General features: G+C 38.8%; 1 protein-coding gene across 8 annotated transcripts in view; it reads right to left on the reverse strand.

Moving 5' to 3' along the window:
* The window catches only part of DOCK10 (dedicator of cytokinesis 10), a gene marked incomplete at its 5' end in the record, with an annotated part of 279536 nt that overhangs the window by 12898 nt on the left and 249496 nt on the right, over positions 1-17142 (reverse strand). For 6 of the 8 annotated variants that reach the window (XM_079924879.1, XM_079924877.1, XM_079924875.1 and 3 more), the window contains 7 exons: positions 5766-5879; positions 6016-6138; positions 7896-8002; positions 11001-11096; positions 11404-11461; positions 15350-15565; positions 16945-17055. In XM_079924879.1, the coding sequence (XP_079781005.1) occupies positions 5766-5879; positions 6016-6138; positions 7896-8002; positions 11001-11096; positions 11404-11461; positions 15350-15565; positions 16945-17055 (825 nt within the window). The remainder of the gene's footprint in view (positions 1-5765; positions 5880-6015; positions 6139-7895; positions 8003-11000; positions 11097-11403; positions 11462-15349; positions 15566-16944; positions 17056-17142) is intronic. The other 2 variants (XM_079924878.1, XM_079924880.1) reach the window with 2 other exon arrangements.

The following is a 17142-nucleotide window of genomic DNA, read 5'->3' on the forward strand; positions in this document are numbered from 1 at the left end:
CTTTGAGAAATGTTCAAGACCAACACAGTTGATTATGAGTACCTTGACTCCAGACTGCTAAAACAGTGATGTATGATGCTAAAGGCATGAAAAGTCTCTCCTTATCATTCTTCTAGACTTCGTAGGGGTAGTGAGGTCTGGCCCTATCCCCACATGACTTCCAGCCTGCTAGGTTTTTTCTGTTGCTGTCTTTATGGAGTTTTGTCTGATTCAAGGTCAGAGGTTAGTGGCTCAAATTGACAGACTGGCACAAAAGAGAACTAAGACTTCTGAGGCCATCAACCAGAATCCCCACAGGGCAATAGCTGAAGCAACATTTACAACTTCCATTTCAACGAGAAAAATGTCTCCAAGTTCCAGGAAAAGATTTTCTCATCATGGTGTGAAAACTAGCACAAAGATACTTTCACTGTGAAAATTTTCCCCTAACAAATTTCTGAATCCAGAGTTAGCAGAAAAGGAGTGGTGAGAGCAGTATTTTATTGTTGTTACTATGACCCTTGTGGCCTTGATCATGACCTGTGGCTCCTTTCATCCTTACTCCTTGGTCTGGAGGATGGGAAATAGTACAGACTTAGACTTAGGAGACCCTAAGGACAGTGTCCGGGACACAAAAGGCCATTGGTGAGTGTTAGCTATAATGAGGAGAATGGTAGTGATGACAATGATAAAGGAAAAAACTGTCAGCAAAGCAATCTGAGTTCTGGCTAATATGCAGGGAAACAGCTAAACTGAGTTTTGAGTGCTTAAAAATACCTACCTTTGGGTTCTCTTACTTGGGCACTACACTTTTCCTTATTGTAAAAGGACTATTGATGATTATTTTGATATTTTGGTAAGTGATTGATCAGAAAGAATCGTGATTAGAATTAATCAATTTATTTACAGCACATGGAGCTATAAACCTATTGAGACTATTTTATAAAATGAATAGAAAGGAGCGGGTGTAGCAGAATATAGCACTTAGTCCCTTACAGGGACTGTGTAAGAGCTTTTGGAGCCAGAGAAATGGAGTCTCTGAAAATGGCCGGGATGCGAGCTTATCTCTTACCCAGGGAAGTCAAAGCAAAGCCCAGTGAGGCACAGGACACTATCTTAAGGAAGTTTAATGCTCTGTCCGTGAAATAATTGAGTTATAAATAGGGACACAAGGTGATGAAAACCTAGGGGCAGTCTCTCTTTTGCTTTTGCCCCAAAGTGATGAGAAGACTGCATTTCAAGGCAACAGGAAATATGACTTGCGCATTTTCCATAGTTCTATTTTTTTAAATGTCATTTTACCAGGCAACAAACACCCTGATCTGCCATGGTTACGAAACAGCCCGTATCCTAGTTAAACAAGGACTTTGAGTCAGTAGGTAACATGCATGGATTATGAAACTTTTAGGCAACAGATGATGATAAAAATGTACTTCAATAAACCGAAAACGAAAATTATTGACTCCTTCTTAGATGTTTTTGCAGGTACTTCAGAATCTTGAAATAGCTCTGGATCATTATTGGGATGTCAAATATAAGTGCCCCTGCTATTATATTCCACTGATTCAAGGTTCACAAAGGAATGCATGCAAAGAGGAATCTAGTGTATAAAAGATGGGTCAGAAAATCACAATAAGCTAAATGTTAGGAAAAGAAAAACTTCACAGATGCAGAGAAATGGTTTCATACAAACATGAACCCAAATATGAACCCAATTATTAGTGTGTATATATATATATATATATATATATATATATCTCAGTGACTTTCATCTAGGAGGGGAGCCAGAAGGGTGTATCACACCCCAACATGGAGATGATGGCTGTACACAGTACACAGGCACCTTTCCTCCCACCCCCAATCCCTTTTCTATCAAGATTCTGAGGTGCATCTATACCCATGTAAGCATGATTGAGAATCATGGAATTTACATCCTTTGATGAACAGAATAAAATTCCCCCAGGCTTTTCACTCAATTCATTCCAGGGCCATCTGATGTTTTAAGTTATTCAATGAGCATTCACTTGCTTGCTTTCATGCTAAATACCAGAGCCTAAGGATTTCATTGATTACAGTTGATGTTTGATCACTACTGGGGTTCATTACTCTGGAAATGAATACTTCAGGGACACTTGAAGGGGTGTTTTATATAGGCTGCTCTGTGTAAAGTTTCCATAGTCAGTGATGCCAGGTGTTGCATTAGAAAATCCACGCTATGCAAGACTTGCGTTTTTATTAAAGTTCTCGCCACAAAAGCACAGTTTTCAACTTGTTTTCCAGGGTCTGGCTCATTGCAGACATAATATTAACTACTCTAGTCAGTACTATAAAGTGAAAGTACTAGCCCACGGGGGACACTAAAATATTTACACAAAGGCCTTTGTGGAGGCAAAGAGCCGACTGCATGTTATATTCCCACAATCTTCGGAATATGATTGTGAGACATCAATTTGGATTAATAGATGAATTTTACAAGGACATAAGGTACCATCATAAAAAAAAATCATTTCTGACCATGGAGGTTATGCTAATGAAATAGTCAAGATTTTCTCAGAAACCTTCATTCTGCACACATTTGGGGGGATGTGCAAATCTATTTGCTATTTCTTTATCATCAAATATAAAGTGATGTGCACCGTCTGCTCCCATTGAATACAGCAGTTCACCCTCTCCGTTTGGTGTCTTGGGACAGGTAGTTGAATATCATTTGAACAATGATGACAGGCTCTAAATGACTGTTTATCAGAATGACCTCCATTAGTTCTCTTTGTTCAAAGGCAGCTGGGGTTTGAGTTTACAGAGTACCATGCTTAGGCATGTCCTCAGGTCTGCAGATTTAACAAGGCACTTTGCCTTTTAAGGTCAGGTTGGACTTTTAAATAAAAGACAATTGAGAATACTGGCAGCATTAAAAACAAAAAGTCAGGTGCACAGTCAGCACACTTTATTGAGGAATCTGCAAAAAGAACAAAGTTAGGACATTTGAAAGTAGCTCTCCCCCATCCTTCCCCATTGCCCACCACCTCCCCCATTCTATTTAATAGAGGGGTTTCCAAGTATTCTTTTAGTAGGTGAGTTAAGGACACGTGACCCCAAATTTACAAATGAAGGTAGAAAATACTGATATAGTATGGATGGGGGAAAGGGATTTTAAAGAATTACAAAAAAGTATGTATTGGTCAGAGAAGCAGAGCTGACTGTGGACAATGTGTGGATATTGAAGGAATTTGCTTTTCCAGCTTACTCAGCAATAATTACATGGAACCACATGAAGTTGCCATCTTTGTAAGTAAAAAGAAAGGTTGATTATGGGCAATTTCATATGGTTCAGAATAACACAGAGAAAATTCTGTGTCACAGAGCTCTAGGTCTTGGCATGTTATTGCCCCTCAGCTCATCCTCTAAAATTCTTACACGGCTTCTTTTTGCATCTCAGGAGACTTAACGTGATTCACAGGGTAAAGGTTTAATTCACTGTTCATCATTTATGTTGGGAACTAATACCATCATTTTCGAGAATGCTCAGAGCTCACCACCAAACAGAGAGAGCCCTGTTTCTCCACGATACTCATTTGGAAAAGGGCAGGGTCCTTTCAGGACCCTGGGAAGGTGCCCACCAATGGCCACCATTATAACTTTTGAGATTTTGCCCACCATGCTCTTCTTAATCAGCTGCAACTCTGGTGGCCTGAACTGAGCAGGCAAATTCCAATACTGAGCCTGCTATCCATATATTTCAAATATGTGTGCCCATATTTATCTGTGTGTGTGTGTGTGTGTGAGTGTGTGTGTGTGTGTGTGTGTGTGTGTGTGTGTGTGTAGGTTTTCAGACTACATCGACCTTTGTGCAGAAAGATATTATATATGAAAAATAAAGGATACATTTTTGTAATTCAGATAAATGGAATAAACACAATTTAGTCCCAGAAATGCAGGATGACTCCAAAATGAATGGAAACAGGATTATCTCACCTATCTCAAACGTTCATTTGCACAAAAAAGTTAAGGTTCAGTAAAAACATAGGGAGGGAAGTGTGAGGCTTATTAGAGCATGCAAGTGGAGAGAGAGAGAACTTACCACAGCCTGGAACAATCAAGACCAAAAGAAGAAAAGAGTAAACATCTGCATTAAAATCTCATTGGAAAAGAGCATGATCGTTTCGTTTCCACCTGTTTAGCAACCAGTATCTTAGATGTTGGTTGGAGAAACCATCAGGTAGGCAATCTGCTTTTCATGACCAGACTCTTAATGGCAATTCATCACTTTTTCATTAGAAAGATCGCCTGAAGCGTTGTAAACTCAAATCTAGGTTTGCTGAACGTACGTCCTGTGAGCTACATCCATGCTGCTCAGTTAGCCTGTGGCCATTCCCAGGAAGCCCTTGCCTTTCCCTTACAATCCCTCAGCTCCCACATTCCCTTCCTGATGAGGAGTTCTGCTATTATTCTTGCTAATGTTTCCCTGAGGTCAAGAGTCATTTATTTTCTGTTTATCGCTGATTTGCAAGATAGCATTTCCTTTTCTCTCTCCTCCTCTCCTGCAGATTCTCACATTTCTATCTCCCCCATATACACTATCACTTCAGATAGGTCAGATTCTTTTCCAGGGAACCCCCAAATGAGTAAATTTAGCTTCTTTTCGTAGACTGTCTCCACAGTCCTGATGCTCCTGTGCAGTGGGGGAAATCTGGGTTGGATTCATTTGTTTATGGTAAGTGGCTGCCCAGTGACATTTTCCTTTCCAGGGAGAGAGCAGCTGTCTTTATTAATTCAGACATTAGTTTTTAAGCTGCCTTTGGTGATTAGAGGACAATATGTATTTTCCAAAAGACTTAAGTGGGAAGTGATCTAGAATGACCATGGTGGATTTGACACGTTTGTTTGCAGCCTTAAAAGATTCTGAGGAGAACAAGAAGCCATGTGAAACCGTGCCTTACGTGAGGGGAGAAAAAAAAGGAAACGAGAGGGCTGAGGGTCATTACCACTGTGAAAATAGAAGAATGGACTGATTCTCCGTGAAAATAACAGTCTGAAATATGGCTGCTGAAATATACTAGTGTTATAAGCCTGCCTGGATGGTGTCTGGGTTTATCCCACCTAAAGCACTACTCAGAGACATTCCGAATTAATATCTAAGTGCGCTTTGCTTTTAAGACAATGCTATGGCTTGCTAATATTTTCAGTCTTGTTCATTGTTTATGCAGTAAGCTGAGAAAGATCACTTTGACATTATATTGACCTGCAATATAAGAAACAAAACAACCAGATTATGCTCTGCTTAGAAGCAGTGATGGTTTGAAAGCAGGAGAAAAGAAAATGCATGATTTTAAAGTCAAAAGTTCATGGCTTTGATATGGTAGAGCCCCTAGGAATTCTTTATTTCCTGGAATATTATGGATTTCATTGCCCAAAATATATTCATTTAAATCTCATTTTCAAATATGATGCAAACCTCTAATTAGACATTTTGGGGGGAACTGGAGGAGGAGGGTGTTGAGGAAGTACCCTCTTTCTCCAAGAAGTTCGAAATCACTGTTTTACCTCAATCTGTATTAAGACCCGTGGAGGTCTCCGCTCATTTTTTTCTTAATTTAGCATGTTCCTTTGGCCAAACATATAGACCCTCACACTCAGAGAAACACTCAAATATACCTAGACACATCCCCACCTCCACCTCCACCCCCTCAATCTGTTGGCACATGTAGTTAGATGTCTTGTAGAGAATGAAGAACATCAGTCAACCACTTAACAGAACTTAGAGGCCATGCTGCTTGTAGGAAACTTACCTGCCCATAAAATGCCACACGATAGTAGCGACCGAAGAGCCGCTTCTCTGAATTCACCACCTCTGCAACTTTCAGATACGACCGATGAATGTCGTAGTAGAGATCTGATAATTTCTGAAACCAGAAGTGAAGGGTTTCGTGAAGAGGATGCTGACATCAAAACTAGGGAGTTTCTACTTTTGGAAGTTGTAAGTAATTCTCCAATGTAATGAAGGATATTTGAACTAACTCCTGGGTTTAGAACACCTACTTTGAAGTCTCTCTGCTTCTCAAAGACCGCAATGATGGGTTTGTTGACATCAGCGATGAGCTCATATCTCTCAGACTTCCACAGGAACTCCACACACAGGTACAGCTGCTCCACCAGGATATTCTGCAATTCCGCAAACGGAAATGAGACTTTACACAGTGAAGATGGTGGCTCATCCCTGAAACTTGCTTTCAAAACTGTTGAAGGGTCAATTTTTTTCATAGTGGGATTTCTGCATTCCCTATCTTTGCAATTGGCAGTTACATCCATCCTGGGAGGGATGGTGGTGTCTTCTTGCAGACTTCTCTTTCCTTATTAGTGCCTCAAACTTGCTAATTTAAATCTATAACAAGTATTCAGATCTGTCTGTTTTTTTTTTTCCATTCCTACAGTCACTGGCTTAGATCAAACCCCCGTTTCTTCATTCCCAGATCCCTGGAGTAGCCTTCAAGCTAATGTTTTCCCTCGCCAATTGGTCCTATTGGTCCTATGTGTTACTCCCCAGTAATCTTTGTTTCTAAAACATAAACCTGACCATGAGCTTGCCACTGCCCTAAACCTTTGGAGGCACTCCAGTGGCTATGAACTGCTGTCCAAACTCTCTAGCATGACATTGAAGGAGCTCGAGAATCAGGCACCAACCTCCTTTTCAGTGCCACTCTCTTTCAGCACCTTGGCATTGACTTTACACTTTGGCTACACCAGACTGTACCACACCATTCTTAGAATACAATTCCCACACTTTTGCCTTTGAAGTTGCTGCTGCTCCTATAAGAACCTTATTTTCTTATTTGACACCTTCAAGTCCCATCAAATGTCAAGACAGTGCAAAAGTCTGCAGAGTTTTTATTTATGCCCCATTCATCTGCATTCCAATCACTTTCATGTAAAAAATTGTTCCCCTTTTAATTGCAGCTATATATGACGCCTAGATTTATAGTTACTGGGTCTTAGACTGGTTACTCCCCACCCTGAAGGAAGTTTGTCTTTCACAAGATTCTAAACTCTTTAAGAGCTGGGATTATGCCTTATTATCTTTGTCTCTCCAAATACATTTGCTTTACTTATCTTTGTCTCAATGCCTCCCATATACTAGTAGTTTAATAAATGTTCAACGGAATCAAATTATATACTCTCTAAAGCAAGTGGATAATATTGCTGGAATGTTTTCAGTGTCTTTTAAGAAAAGATTTTAAACATTATTTGAAATAGTTCATATAAATACATAATTGCATTTACTATTTATTTTCAATGTACATTAAATTAGTGTACAGCCATATGTAAAATTTCATTAAAATCTACCCCAGATTTTTTTCTGTATCCTCTTTTAAGTCTATGTAATATTATGAATACTAATTTTTTATTTACTTGAGGAGGGGAGCTCTATTTTCTTTACCTGAGTTATTGCTAAGTCATTCCAGGTAGAGAGCTTCTTTTGAAAAATAACCGTGGTTTGCATACCAGAAGGTTTTCTGCAGAAACTAGTGTGATTTTCTGCTCAAGTCTATTTGTTAATACATTTTCTAATGCATTAAATAAAGTTGTGACCAGCTCAACGAATTTTCAGCGTCCCTTACCACATTTACCAAAGGACTACAGACTTTATATTTTGTAGAAGAGCTGATCGTATATGTTTGGCTCTATCTTAGAGAAGTAAAATTTAGTTTAAATTTTCATTGAAAATTATGCTTTATCAATGGAATCTGATATCTATTAATCTTAGTTTAATTTTTAGCCTGCGTTTTATTTTGCCTAAGTCATGTTATAGAATAACTTTATTTGATTTCTGAATAAGAGTTTCTCCCCCCTATTTAGCTTAATGTTACAATTCAATGCATCTTTTCACTCAATTACTGTACACTCAATCATTTTGGTCTAACCTCATTGTATGGTGTGTCTTGCATTCCTGAATCTTCTTTCATTGCCCCTTCTTCTTTAATATTTGGTGTAATGCTCAGGAAAGCTGGCCAGCCCATAGAGAACATGCCTTGAGAGAACAAAGCAAAATGTATCATTATTTGAGACAAATCCTGCTTGGATTAGACAGTGCCTTTCTTCATGATGTGACATGTGGTGGTTATAAAGCTCACACACTCAACGAGACGGTTAGATTATGACTGTTGATAAATACTCTCTTCTAGGCAACCAATCTTCCCCTTTTTATAATTTTTTTTTTTTATCATTTTCAGGTGACCTGTTTTCTATAACGAGCTGGCACGGGATTATGGACAGAGCACAGGCTTGCAGATTGATATAGCTCCAATGTTCTGGTTTAATTAACCTCTTGGAGTCTGTATCCCTCATTTGTTAAACCACAGACATTGATATCTATCTCAAAGGATGTTGAAAGGATTCGGAGTATTAGTATTTGAGAAAACACCTGGTATCATCAGTGCATTGTAAAGACAATACTCAATACTTACTAACTTTCACTCTTTTGCATTCTTAAATTTTCTTAGCCTCTTGGCCACCAAGCTTAAAAAAGATCTGGCTCTGCGGATGCATATGAAAACAGTTGATAATGGGTAATGTGCTAAACAAGGGATCAGATCAGAACGTTGGGGAGTATCAGAGGTTAAGAGCACAGTCTGGAGTGATAGACCAGCCCTTGAACTTCAGCCCCATCACAAGCTAACAAGGGAGTCTGCGGCAGGTTGCTTAACTTCTTTAGGTTTTCTCACCTGTAAACATGAGGTGATAACAGCACCTAACTCAGACTCCTTATTGGCAACTAATGGAGATATGGCCAGTACAGAGCTTGGTGCAGTGGCTGCCCTGGAGCAAGTGCTTTTTAAGTTACAGTTAATACTTTTATAGATATTTCCATTTTTAATAATCAGATCATTGGCTATGTTACTAACTTATTACTCCCAAACATGCTAGAAATGACGATGATAAAGATTGCAATTGAATCCTTGCATTAAAAATTCTACTTTCCTACTTCTTATTAATATTTTTCTTTGGTAATTAAACACATTAACTACATGAGCATTGACTGGAGCAGGAAAAGTCATGACATACTTCTGTGGGATGATGATGAATGTTAGTACAACTGAGGAAGCCATGTTTTCTGGAGTCACCTCAATTCACCTATACAGTCATCCCTCAGTATCCGCAAGGGATTGATTCCAGGACCTCCACAGATATCAGATATCAAATTCTACAAATGCTCAAGTTCTTTATATAAAATGGCACAGTACAATTGGTCCTCCACATCTATGGGTTCTCACTGATGGAGCGGCTGGTTGAATCTGCAGATCTGGAACCCCCGGATACGGAGGTTCGACTGCATTCTTATCATGTGTGCATTGTAGTGAAGGAACAGTTTACTTCTTTGACTTAGAAACATCATAACCTACAAGTACATTGAGGACTTCAAATATATGCCAATGAGCTTCAGATATGTGCCAGTGAATACAAATATCTGCTAATGCATCATAAATAATCACCTTCCTTCATTCAAAGTTTACAAAACAAATACAGTTGACCCTTAAGCAACATGGTTTGAACTACAGGAGTCCACTCACACGCAGATTTTTTTCAATAAGTATGCGTGCAGCCCTGCACAGTCTGTGTTTGGTCGAAGCCGTGGATGTGGATACGGAGGGCCGACTGTAAAGTTACATGTGGGTTTTTCAACTGGCAGGGTCACCGCCCCTAACCGCCTCGTTGTCCAAGGCTCAACTGTATATATGTTTCTCAATGGGTATGTTATTCCAATATCACCACTGGTCTAAACGTATTTAGATTTTTTTGAATATTAAAGATTCACACGACATTTTGGGCTATAAGTTTCCACAACTTCTCAAACTGACACCTAGCTTTATCTGGTTTCTCCAATTTTGTTTCAGTTAGAATATAAAATAGTTTTTATAAAACTGTATGGGATCTGATTATGAAAAAAATTAGATGGGGAGGAAGGGCCTGTTAAATACAACAATGATGGTTTTCATGACTTGCCTATAAAAATAAGGCTAAGTAGGAAGCGTGAAACTGAGCCAGAAGATCCCTGAATTTTATGGTGGACATGAGTCATAAAGCCAGGTCTGGTCCCTCCTCCAGGGCCCTCTAACAAGTGAGCTCACTGTCTCAGAATCCAGTCTGGTCATTTGGTTCAAATATCTTATTTGCAAAATCCACTGAAACTCTTTAGGAAATAAATACATATTTAAAAGAATAAGGGACCAATTATGTTTCCAAAATATTGTAAATGAAGTCCTTTTCCCTTTTATTTAGGTACTTTAATCTTAACATCTAAAGATCTGTTTCCGTTGTTCATACAGTGAGTTTTCCACTGCATTTTGAAAGTTAAGATAGTGATGTGAAATAGACCGCGGTTCATAAACTCTGGGTTTGAACAAATTTTGCAAGGTTATATTGACAAATTTTTTTAAACAAAGAGTAATTCTTTAGTTATTGTTAGAAAATCTCTATCAAATGTTAAAGATGGAATATTTTTAATTGAAGGAAAACCATACTGTAAATTATTATATGTTATAAATTGTGAGAATCAGTGTGTGCTTTACAAAAAGGAAATGGAGCCTGTTGACTGTAAGTGTAGTCCTGTATATACACTATATTTATATGTCTCTTTCTGCACCCCTTATTTTGAATAAACAGTTGTATTATATTTCAACAGCTGAACAGATTTCTCTTGCAATTTTAAACAATTCATCCATTTCAGAATAAAATCCCGAAGACAGACTACTATGCAAATTGGTAGTAAAACATGGCCATAATATTGGATAAGATGTGGTTCTGTTTGCTGAGCACTCTTTAGGTCTCTAAACTTCATAAAAGTTTGGATGGATGGAATTTCTGAATGGTAGAAACTTTGGGTTTTTACGGAGTAAGTTATGCAGATCTGAGACAGTTTTTGCTTCTAGGAATACGTTTAAGAGTTTCGCTGGAACAAAACTGAAGCAGTGACTTGGTTTTCTCGGTACCATTCCCTGGGAATAAAGGAGCCCAGTTAGATCACTCACTTCCTCCACTGGGAGTTGTTAGTAATAGGTTGCTATCACGGGGGATATCCTCCGGGAGCAAGGATGGTGTGCAAATCTTTTCCATTTTCCAGTAACCTATGGCAGTGCAAGATGAGGTTAGGACATTGTCACATGTTTATGTTAATTCAAGCTTATGTTAACCAATGAAGCTTTCTCATTTGGAACTAAGAAGCGGACCAGTTAGCCTGGTTGTACATAAAATAAACATGATAATGGCATGGAAGAGAGAGTTAAAAGTACAGCATAATTAGAAATATCTGTGAAAATTAACATTGCTTAATAAAACATCAAGATTAATAAAACTTAAAATTAATAAATAAATTTTAAGTTAGGTTTCAACATGTTGATTTCTGCACTTTCTCCCCTCACAATGTTGTCTTACCCCTTCTTTTTAGGTATTCCGCGATGAGGGCAGCTATATGAATGTAACACATAGCAGCCTGTAAGAAAAAAGAAAACAGTTTGAGAGGAAGATTTTACCATTTATCTAATACTGTAGATTTTACTATCTATCTTATTAGGACTAATCCAAGGTGAGTCAGTATTCCAAGTCAGAATATGTACAGAAATCCTTTTCATGGTAGAACCGGAAATAAGAATCAATTAGATTTCCAAAAAGTTCACCATCAAGAATAAACTGTCTATTTGGGAATTTTTTTGGTTTGTTTTTCTTGATGTAGTTTTCAGGTGGGTGAATGAGCTGGCCTGAATCCCATAGAATTATCTTCTTTCCTTAATATCTATGTCTCCCCTCTCTCTCTAAATAACACCTGAATATAAACTGGAAGTAAAAATAAGCCGTCTTCTTACATTTTTCTACTTCCAGTAATGTCCCCCTTAGAATTTCTATTGCCTTTAAAATGGCAGCCGCACAAGGCGGCACTTGATAAAATAGTGTGACCTAATGTATCACGTGTGCTTTCCTCAACCAGATTATTTGAGCGACATTTTTTTGTTCTGTAAAATCTCCTGCAAAGCCCTCGAACACTGCTGAACACAGAGTAGACCCTGACCTGTTGAAGAGTTCAAATGACTTCAACTTTGCCTTTTGAAGTTTTATGGAGAAACTCCTCCATTTTCAGGGCAGTCCAAGGGAACTGGAGCTGCTCATTTTTGTCCTCACCAAACTGCTACCAAGTGAGGCCTCTGGTCAGATCTACTTCCATCCCAGAGTCCTTCACATGTATTTAGAAGGACTTCAGTTTTCCTACGCAAATTCATCTCTTCCCAAAGAGGGCACAATCCTGGGAATACAGTAAAGCAGAACTTCCCCACTTGGTGTCCGGAAGCCACTTGGGTGCTGTGAATTGCTGCACATAAATCCTCCCAGTGTTTAAACAGACATTAAAAAGTTACTATTGTGATACACCATATTAACAAATTGATGGAGAAAAACAATATGATCATCTCAATAGATGCAGAGAAAGCTTTTGACAAAATTCAACACCGATTTATGATAAAAAACCCTCCAGAAAGTAGGCATAGAGGGAACTTACCTCAACATAATAAAGGCCATATATGACAAACCCACAGCCGACATTGTCCTCAATGGGGAAAAACTGAAAGCATTTCCACTAAGATCAGAAACAAGACAAGGTTGCCCACTCTTACTACTATTATTCAACATAGTTTTGGAAGTTTTAGCCACAGCAATCAGAGAAGAAAAAGAAATAAAAGGAATCCAAATCGGAAAAGAAGAAGTAAAGCTTTCACTGTTTGCAGATGACATGATATTATACATAGAGAATCCTAAAGATGCTACCAGAAAACTACTAAAGCTAATCAATGAATTTGGTAAAGTATCAGGATACAAAATTAATGCACAGAAATCTCTTGCATTCCTATACACTAATGATGAAAAATCTGAAAGTGAAATTAAGAAAACACTCCCATTAACCACTGCAACCAAAAGAATAAAATATCTAGGAATAAACCTACCTAAGGAGACAAAAGACCTGTATGCAGAAAATTATAAGACACTGATGAAAGAAATTAAAGGTGATACAAATAGATGGAGAGATATACCATGTCCTTGGATTGGAAGAATCAACATTGTGAAAATGAGTATACAACCCAAAGCAATCTACAGACTCAATGCAATTCCTATCAAACTACCACTGGCATTTTTCACAGAACTAGAACAAAAAATTTCACAATTTGTGTGGAAACACAAAAGACCCTGAATAGCCAAAGCAATCTTGAGAAAGAAAAACGGAGCTGGAGGAATCAGGCTCCCGGACTTCAGACTATACTACAAAGCTATAGTCATCAAGACAATATGGTACTGGCACAAAAACAGAAATATAGATCAATGGAACAGGATACAAAGCCCAGAGATAAGCCCACACACATATGGTTGCCTTATCTTTGATAAAGGAGGCAACAATATACAATGGAGAAAAGACAGCCTCTTCAATAAGTGGTGCTGGGAAAACTGGACAGCTTCATGTAAAAGAATGAAATTAGAACACTCCCTAACACCATACACAAAAATAAACTCAAAATGGATTAAAGACCTAAATGTAAGGCCAGACACTATCAAACTCTTAGAGGAAAACATAGGCAGAACACTCTATGACATAAATCACAGCAAGATCCTTTTAGACCCACGTACTAGAGAAATGGAAATAAAAACAAAAATAAACAAGTGGGACCTAAGGAAACTTAAAAACTTCTGCACAGCAAAGGAAACCATAAACAAGATGAAAAGACAAGCCTCAGAATGGGAGAAAATATTTGCAAATGAAGCAACTGACAGAGGATTAATCTCCAAAATTTACAAGCATCTCATGCAGCTCAATATCCAAAAAACAAACAACCCAATCCAAAATGGGCAGAAGACCTAAATAGACATTTCTCCAAAGAAGATATACAGATTGCTAACAAACACATGAAAGAATGCTCAGCATCATTAATCATTAGAGAAATGCAAATCAAAATTACAATGAAATATCATCTCACATCGGTCAGAATGGCCACCATCAAAAAATCTACAAACAGTAAATGTTGGAGAGGGTGTGGAGGAAAGGGAACCCTCTTGCACTGTTGGTGGGAATGTAAATTGATACAGCCACTATGGAGAACAGTATGGAGGTTCCTTAAAAAACTACAAATAGAACTACCATACGACCCAGCAATCCCACTACTGGGCATATACCCTCAGAAAACTGTAATTCAAAAAGAGTCGTGTACCGCAATGTTCATTGTAGCTCTATTTACAATAGCCAGGACATGGAAGCAACCTAAGTGTCCATCAACAGATGAATGGATAAAGAAGATATGGCACATATATACAATGGACTATTACTCAGCCATAAAAAGAAATGAAATTGAGTTATTTGTAGTGAGGTGGAGGGACCTAGAGTCTGTCATACAGAGTGAAATAAGTCAGAAAGAGAAAAACAAAAACCGTATACTAACACATATATATGGAATCTAAAAAACAAACAAAAAAATTGGTCATGAAGAACCTAGGGTCAAGATGGGAATAAAGAGGCAGACCTACTAGAGAATGGACTTGAGGATATGGGGAGGGGGAAGGATAAGATGGGACAAAGTGAGAGAGTGGCATGGACATATATATACTACCAAATGTAGAACAGATAGTAGGAAGCAGCCACATAGCACAGGGAGATCAGCTCTGTGCTTTGTGACCACCTAGAGAGGTGGGATAGGGACGGTGGGAGGGAGGGAGACGCAAGACGGAAGAGATATGGGGATATATGTATATGTATAACTGATTCACTTTGTTATAAAGCAGAAACTAACACACTATTATAAAGTAGTTATAGTCCCATAAAGATGTTAAAAAAGATAAGAAGTTACCTATTGAGTTATAACCATCACACAGTGGCCGCTTCTCATATGGCTCTTAGGGGTGTTAACCTTTCCAACGCTAGTTCAGGCTAGCTGCACAGGAGGACAGATTACCCCAACCTGAGTTGACTCACCTCAATGGTGAGTTTCCCCATTCAACTCCAATTCCAGGGAAGAAGTTTTAACACACTGAACACCAACTTATATAACTCAATTTCCAGACACCCTTATAACCATGCTCCGTAGCCTCAGGCTTTTAGCATTTGGTCTCCATTACACATCCTACAGCTACAGCTGGCCCCCAAGACACTGGCTTTTATTTGATATTATTTACATGGAGTTAGGCATCCTCGAATCCTACATGCAAATGTAATGCACATAACATATAATTAGGTCATATCAACTTTAGTGGGGAAATATGATAACTTTTTATCCTCCTGCTGTAAATGATAACCCAATCATCCTGATCAAGAGGACACCTAATGAAGAATGACTGAGTCTTTGCTCATCACCTCGGATAAGTCTCCGTTTCTCGCATGAATTTTGGCCATGCTTTCCAGCCAGGTCCTCCGTAGCTCGGGAGTGCTCGCGTAGGAGTTTGCCAGGCTGTACTGGAGATCCACCAGCATCTCGGGATCCTTCTCATGCTCCTTCATCTGAGCCGTGGCCATTAAAACAGTCCTTATACGTTTAGTCAGATCTTTCACCTCTGCTGGGAAATTGCTGTTCTTTGGAAAACAGAGAGCCTGGGTCATTATCTGTTTAGAACTCACAAATTAACTCACTTCAAGTTATGCTTTTAGCTATGGCTTGGCATCACAGTCTAGTGCATTCTAAATACTGTTCACAAATATGTATATTCTTTATGGACAAATTCTATGTATTATGATTGTGTACACATTTGAAGATGAATTGTAGTGGACTCCATTTTGTCTCCTAGCCTACATTCTTCTAGTAATAGCATCCCGACATCCTCTAGCATCCTCTCTGGCTCTAGTTCACATGATTTGAACGGGTCTGCTTCATTCCCAGGCACCAGGGGTGACACATGATATGGGCCTGGCCAATCAATCATATTCTTTTATACTCCAGGTCACAGTGATTGGCTTAGGGATGGGCATATGAAACAAGGTTGGATCAATGAGACTCAGTTCTGGGACTTTAATTGGCACTATAGAGCAAGGTGCTTTTCCCATCCATATAATACTACCATTGTCCTCAGAATTTCTGAGAGTTAGCTCATGGGGAGAGCCTACCTGTAAATGAAGTAAAGGAAGAAGAAAACTGAACTGAGAGACAAAGAGAGAGGTAAAACTAGAGGCAGTAGGGGAAGGGGATCTGAAAACATTATTTTAATCCCTGGGTTCAGCCATGCCTGACACCAGGCTCTATCCCTGAACTTTTCAATATTATAACTGAAGGACAAGTCTTCAGAAAGGTTTTTTTTTTTTAAATTTATTTATTTTATTTATTTATTTTTGGCTGTGCTGGGTCTTCATTGCCGTGTGCGGGCTTTCTCTGGTTGCAGTGAGTGGGGGCTGCTCTTCGTTGCGGTGCACGGGCTTCTCATTGCGGTGGCTTCTCTTGTTGCAGAGCATGGGCTCTAGGTGCATGGGCTTCAGTACTTGTGGCCTGTGGGCTCTAGAGTGGATGCTCAGTAGTTGTGGCGCACGGGCTTAGCGGCTCCGCGGCATGTGGGATCTTCCTAGACCAGGGCTCAAACCCATGTCCCCTGCATTGGCAGGCGGATTCCCAACCACTGTGCCACCAGGGAAGCCCCTCCAGAAAGTTTTAAAAGAGATAAAATGAATTTGACCAAGAATGAGATTATGAGAGAAACACTGTATTTCTTGGTATCTGATACTTGTGGTCAGTTTTCTTGTTAAGTATCATTCAACCCCATATCTTGGAAATTCCACTTAACTGAGTATATGCTGAAAGTGTAAGAACTGATTATCCATTCATGCAAGCGGACTCAATATAAGTACTCAAAGGGTAAATACACAAAATACAGAATTTGTATTTTTTATGATTTTGGTATCTCGCGAAAAGAATCCAGTTTAGTTTATTCCCAATTCTTTAAAAAAGTCCACAAAGCATTTCTTACTTTCATTTGCTTGTCTCCATTAGCAAAATTATTGGTAATTGCAAGGGAATGTTGAAACCGAGAGCCTCCAATCCCAGCATCAGCTATTAACTGGCTTACGGCCTTGATAAGCTGAAAAAGAAAAGGAAAACGGAACCTCAAAAGCAAGTAACTCCGAAATACTAGTTGTAAAGAAATCCATTGAGTTGGATGAATGTA

The sequence above is a fragment of the Stenella coeruleoalba genome (assembly GCF_951394435.1).
Source record: "Stenella coeruleoalba genome assembly, chromosome: 6".
Taxonomy (NCBI): Eukaryota; Metazoa; Chordata; class Mammalia; order Artiodactyla; family Delphinidae; genus Stenella; species Stenella coeruleoalba.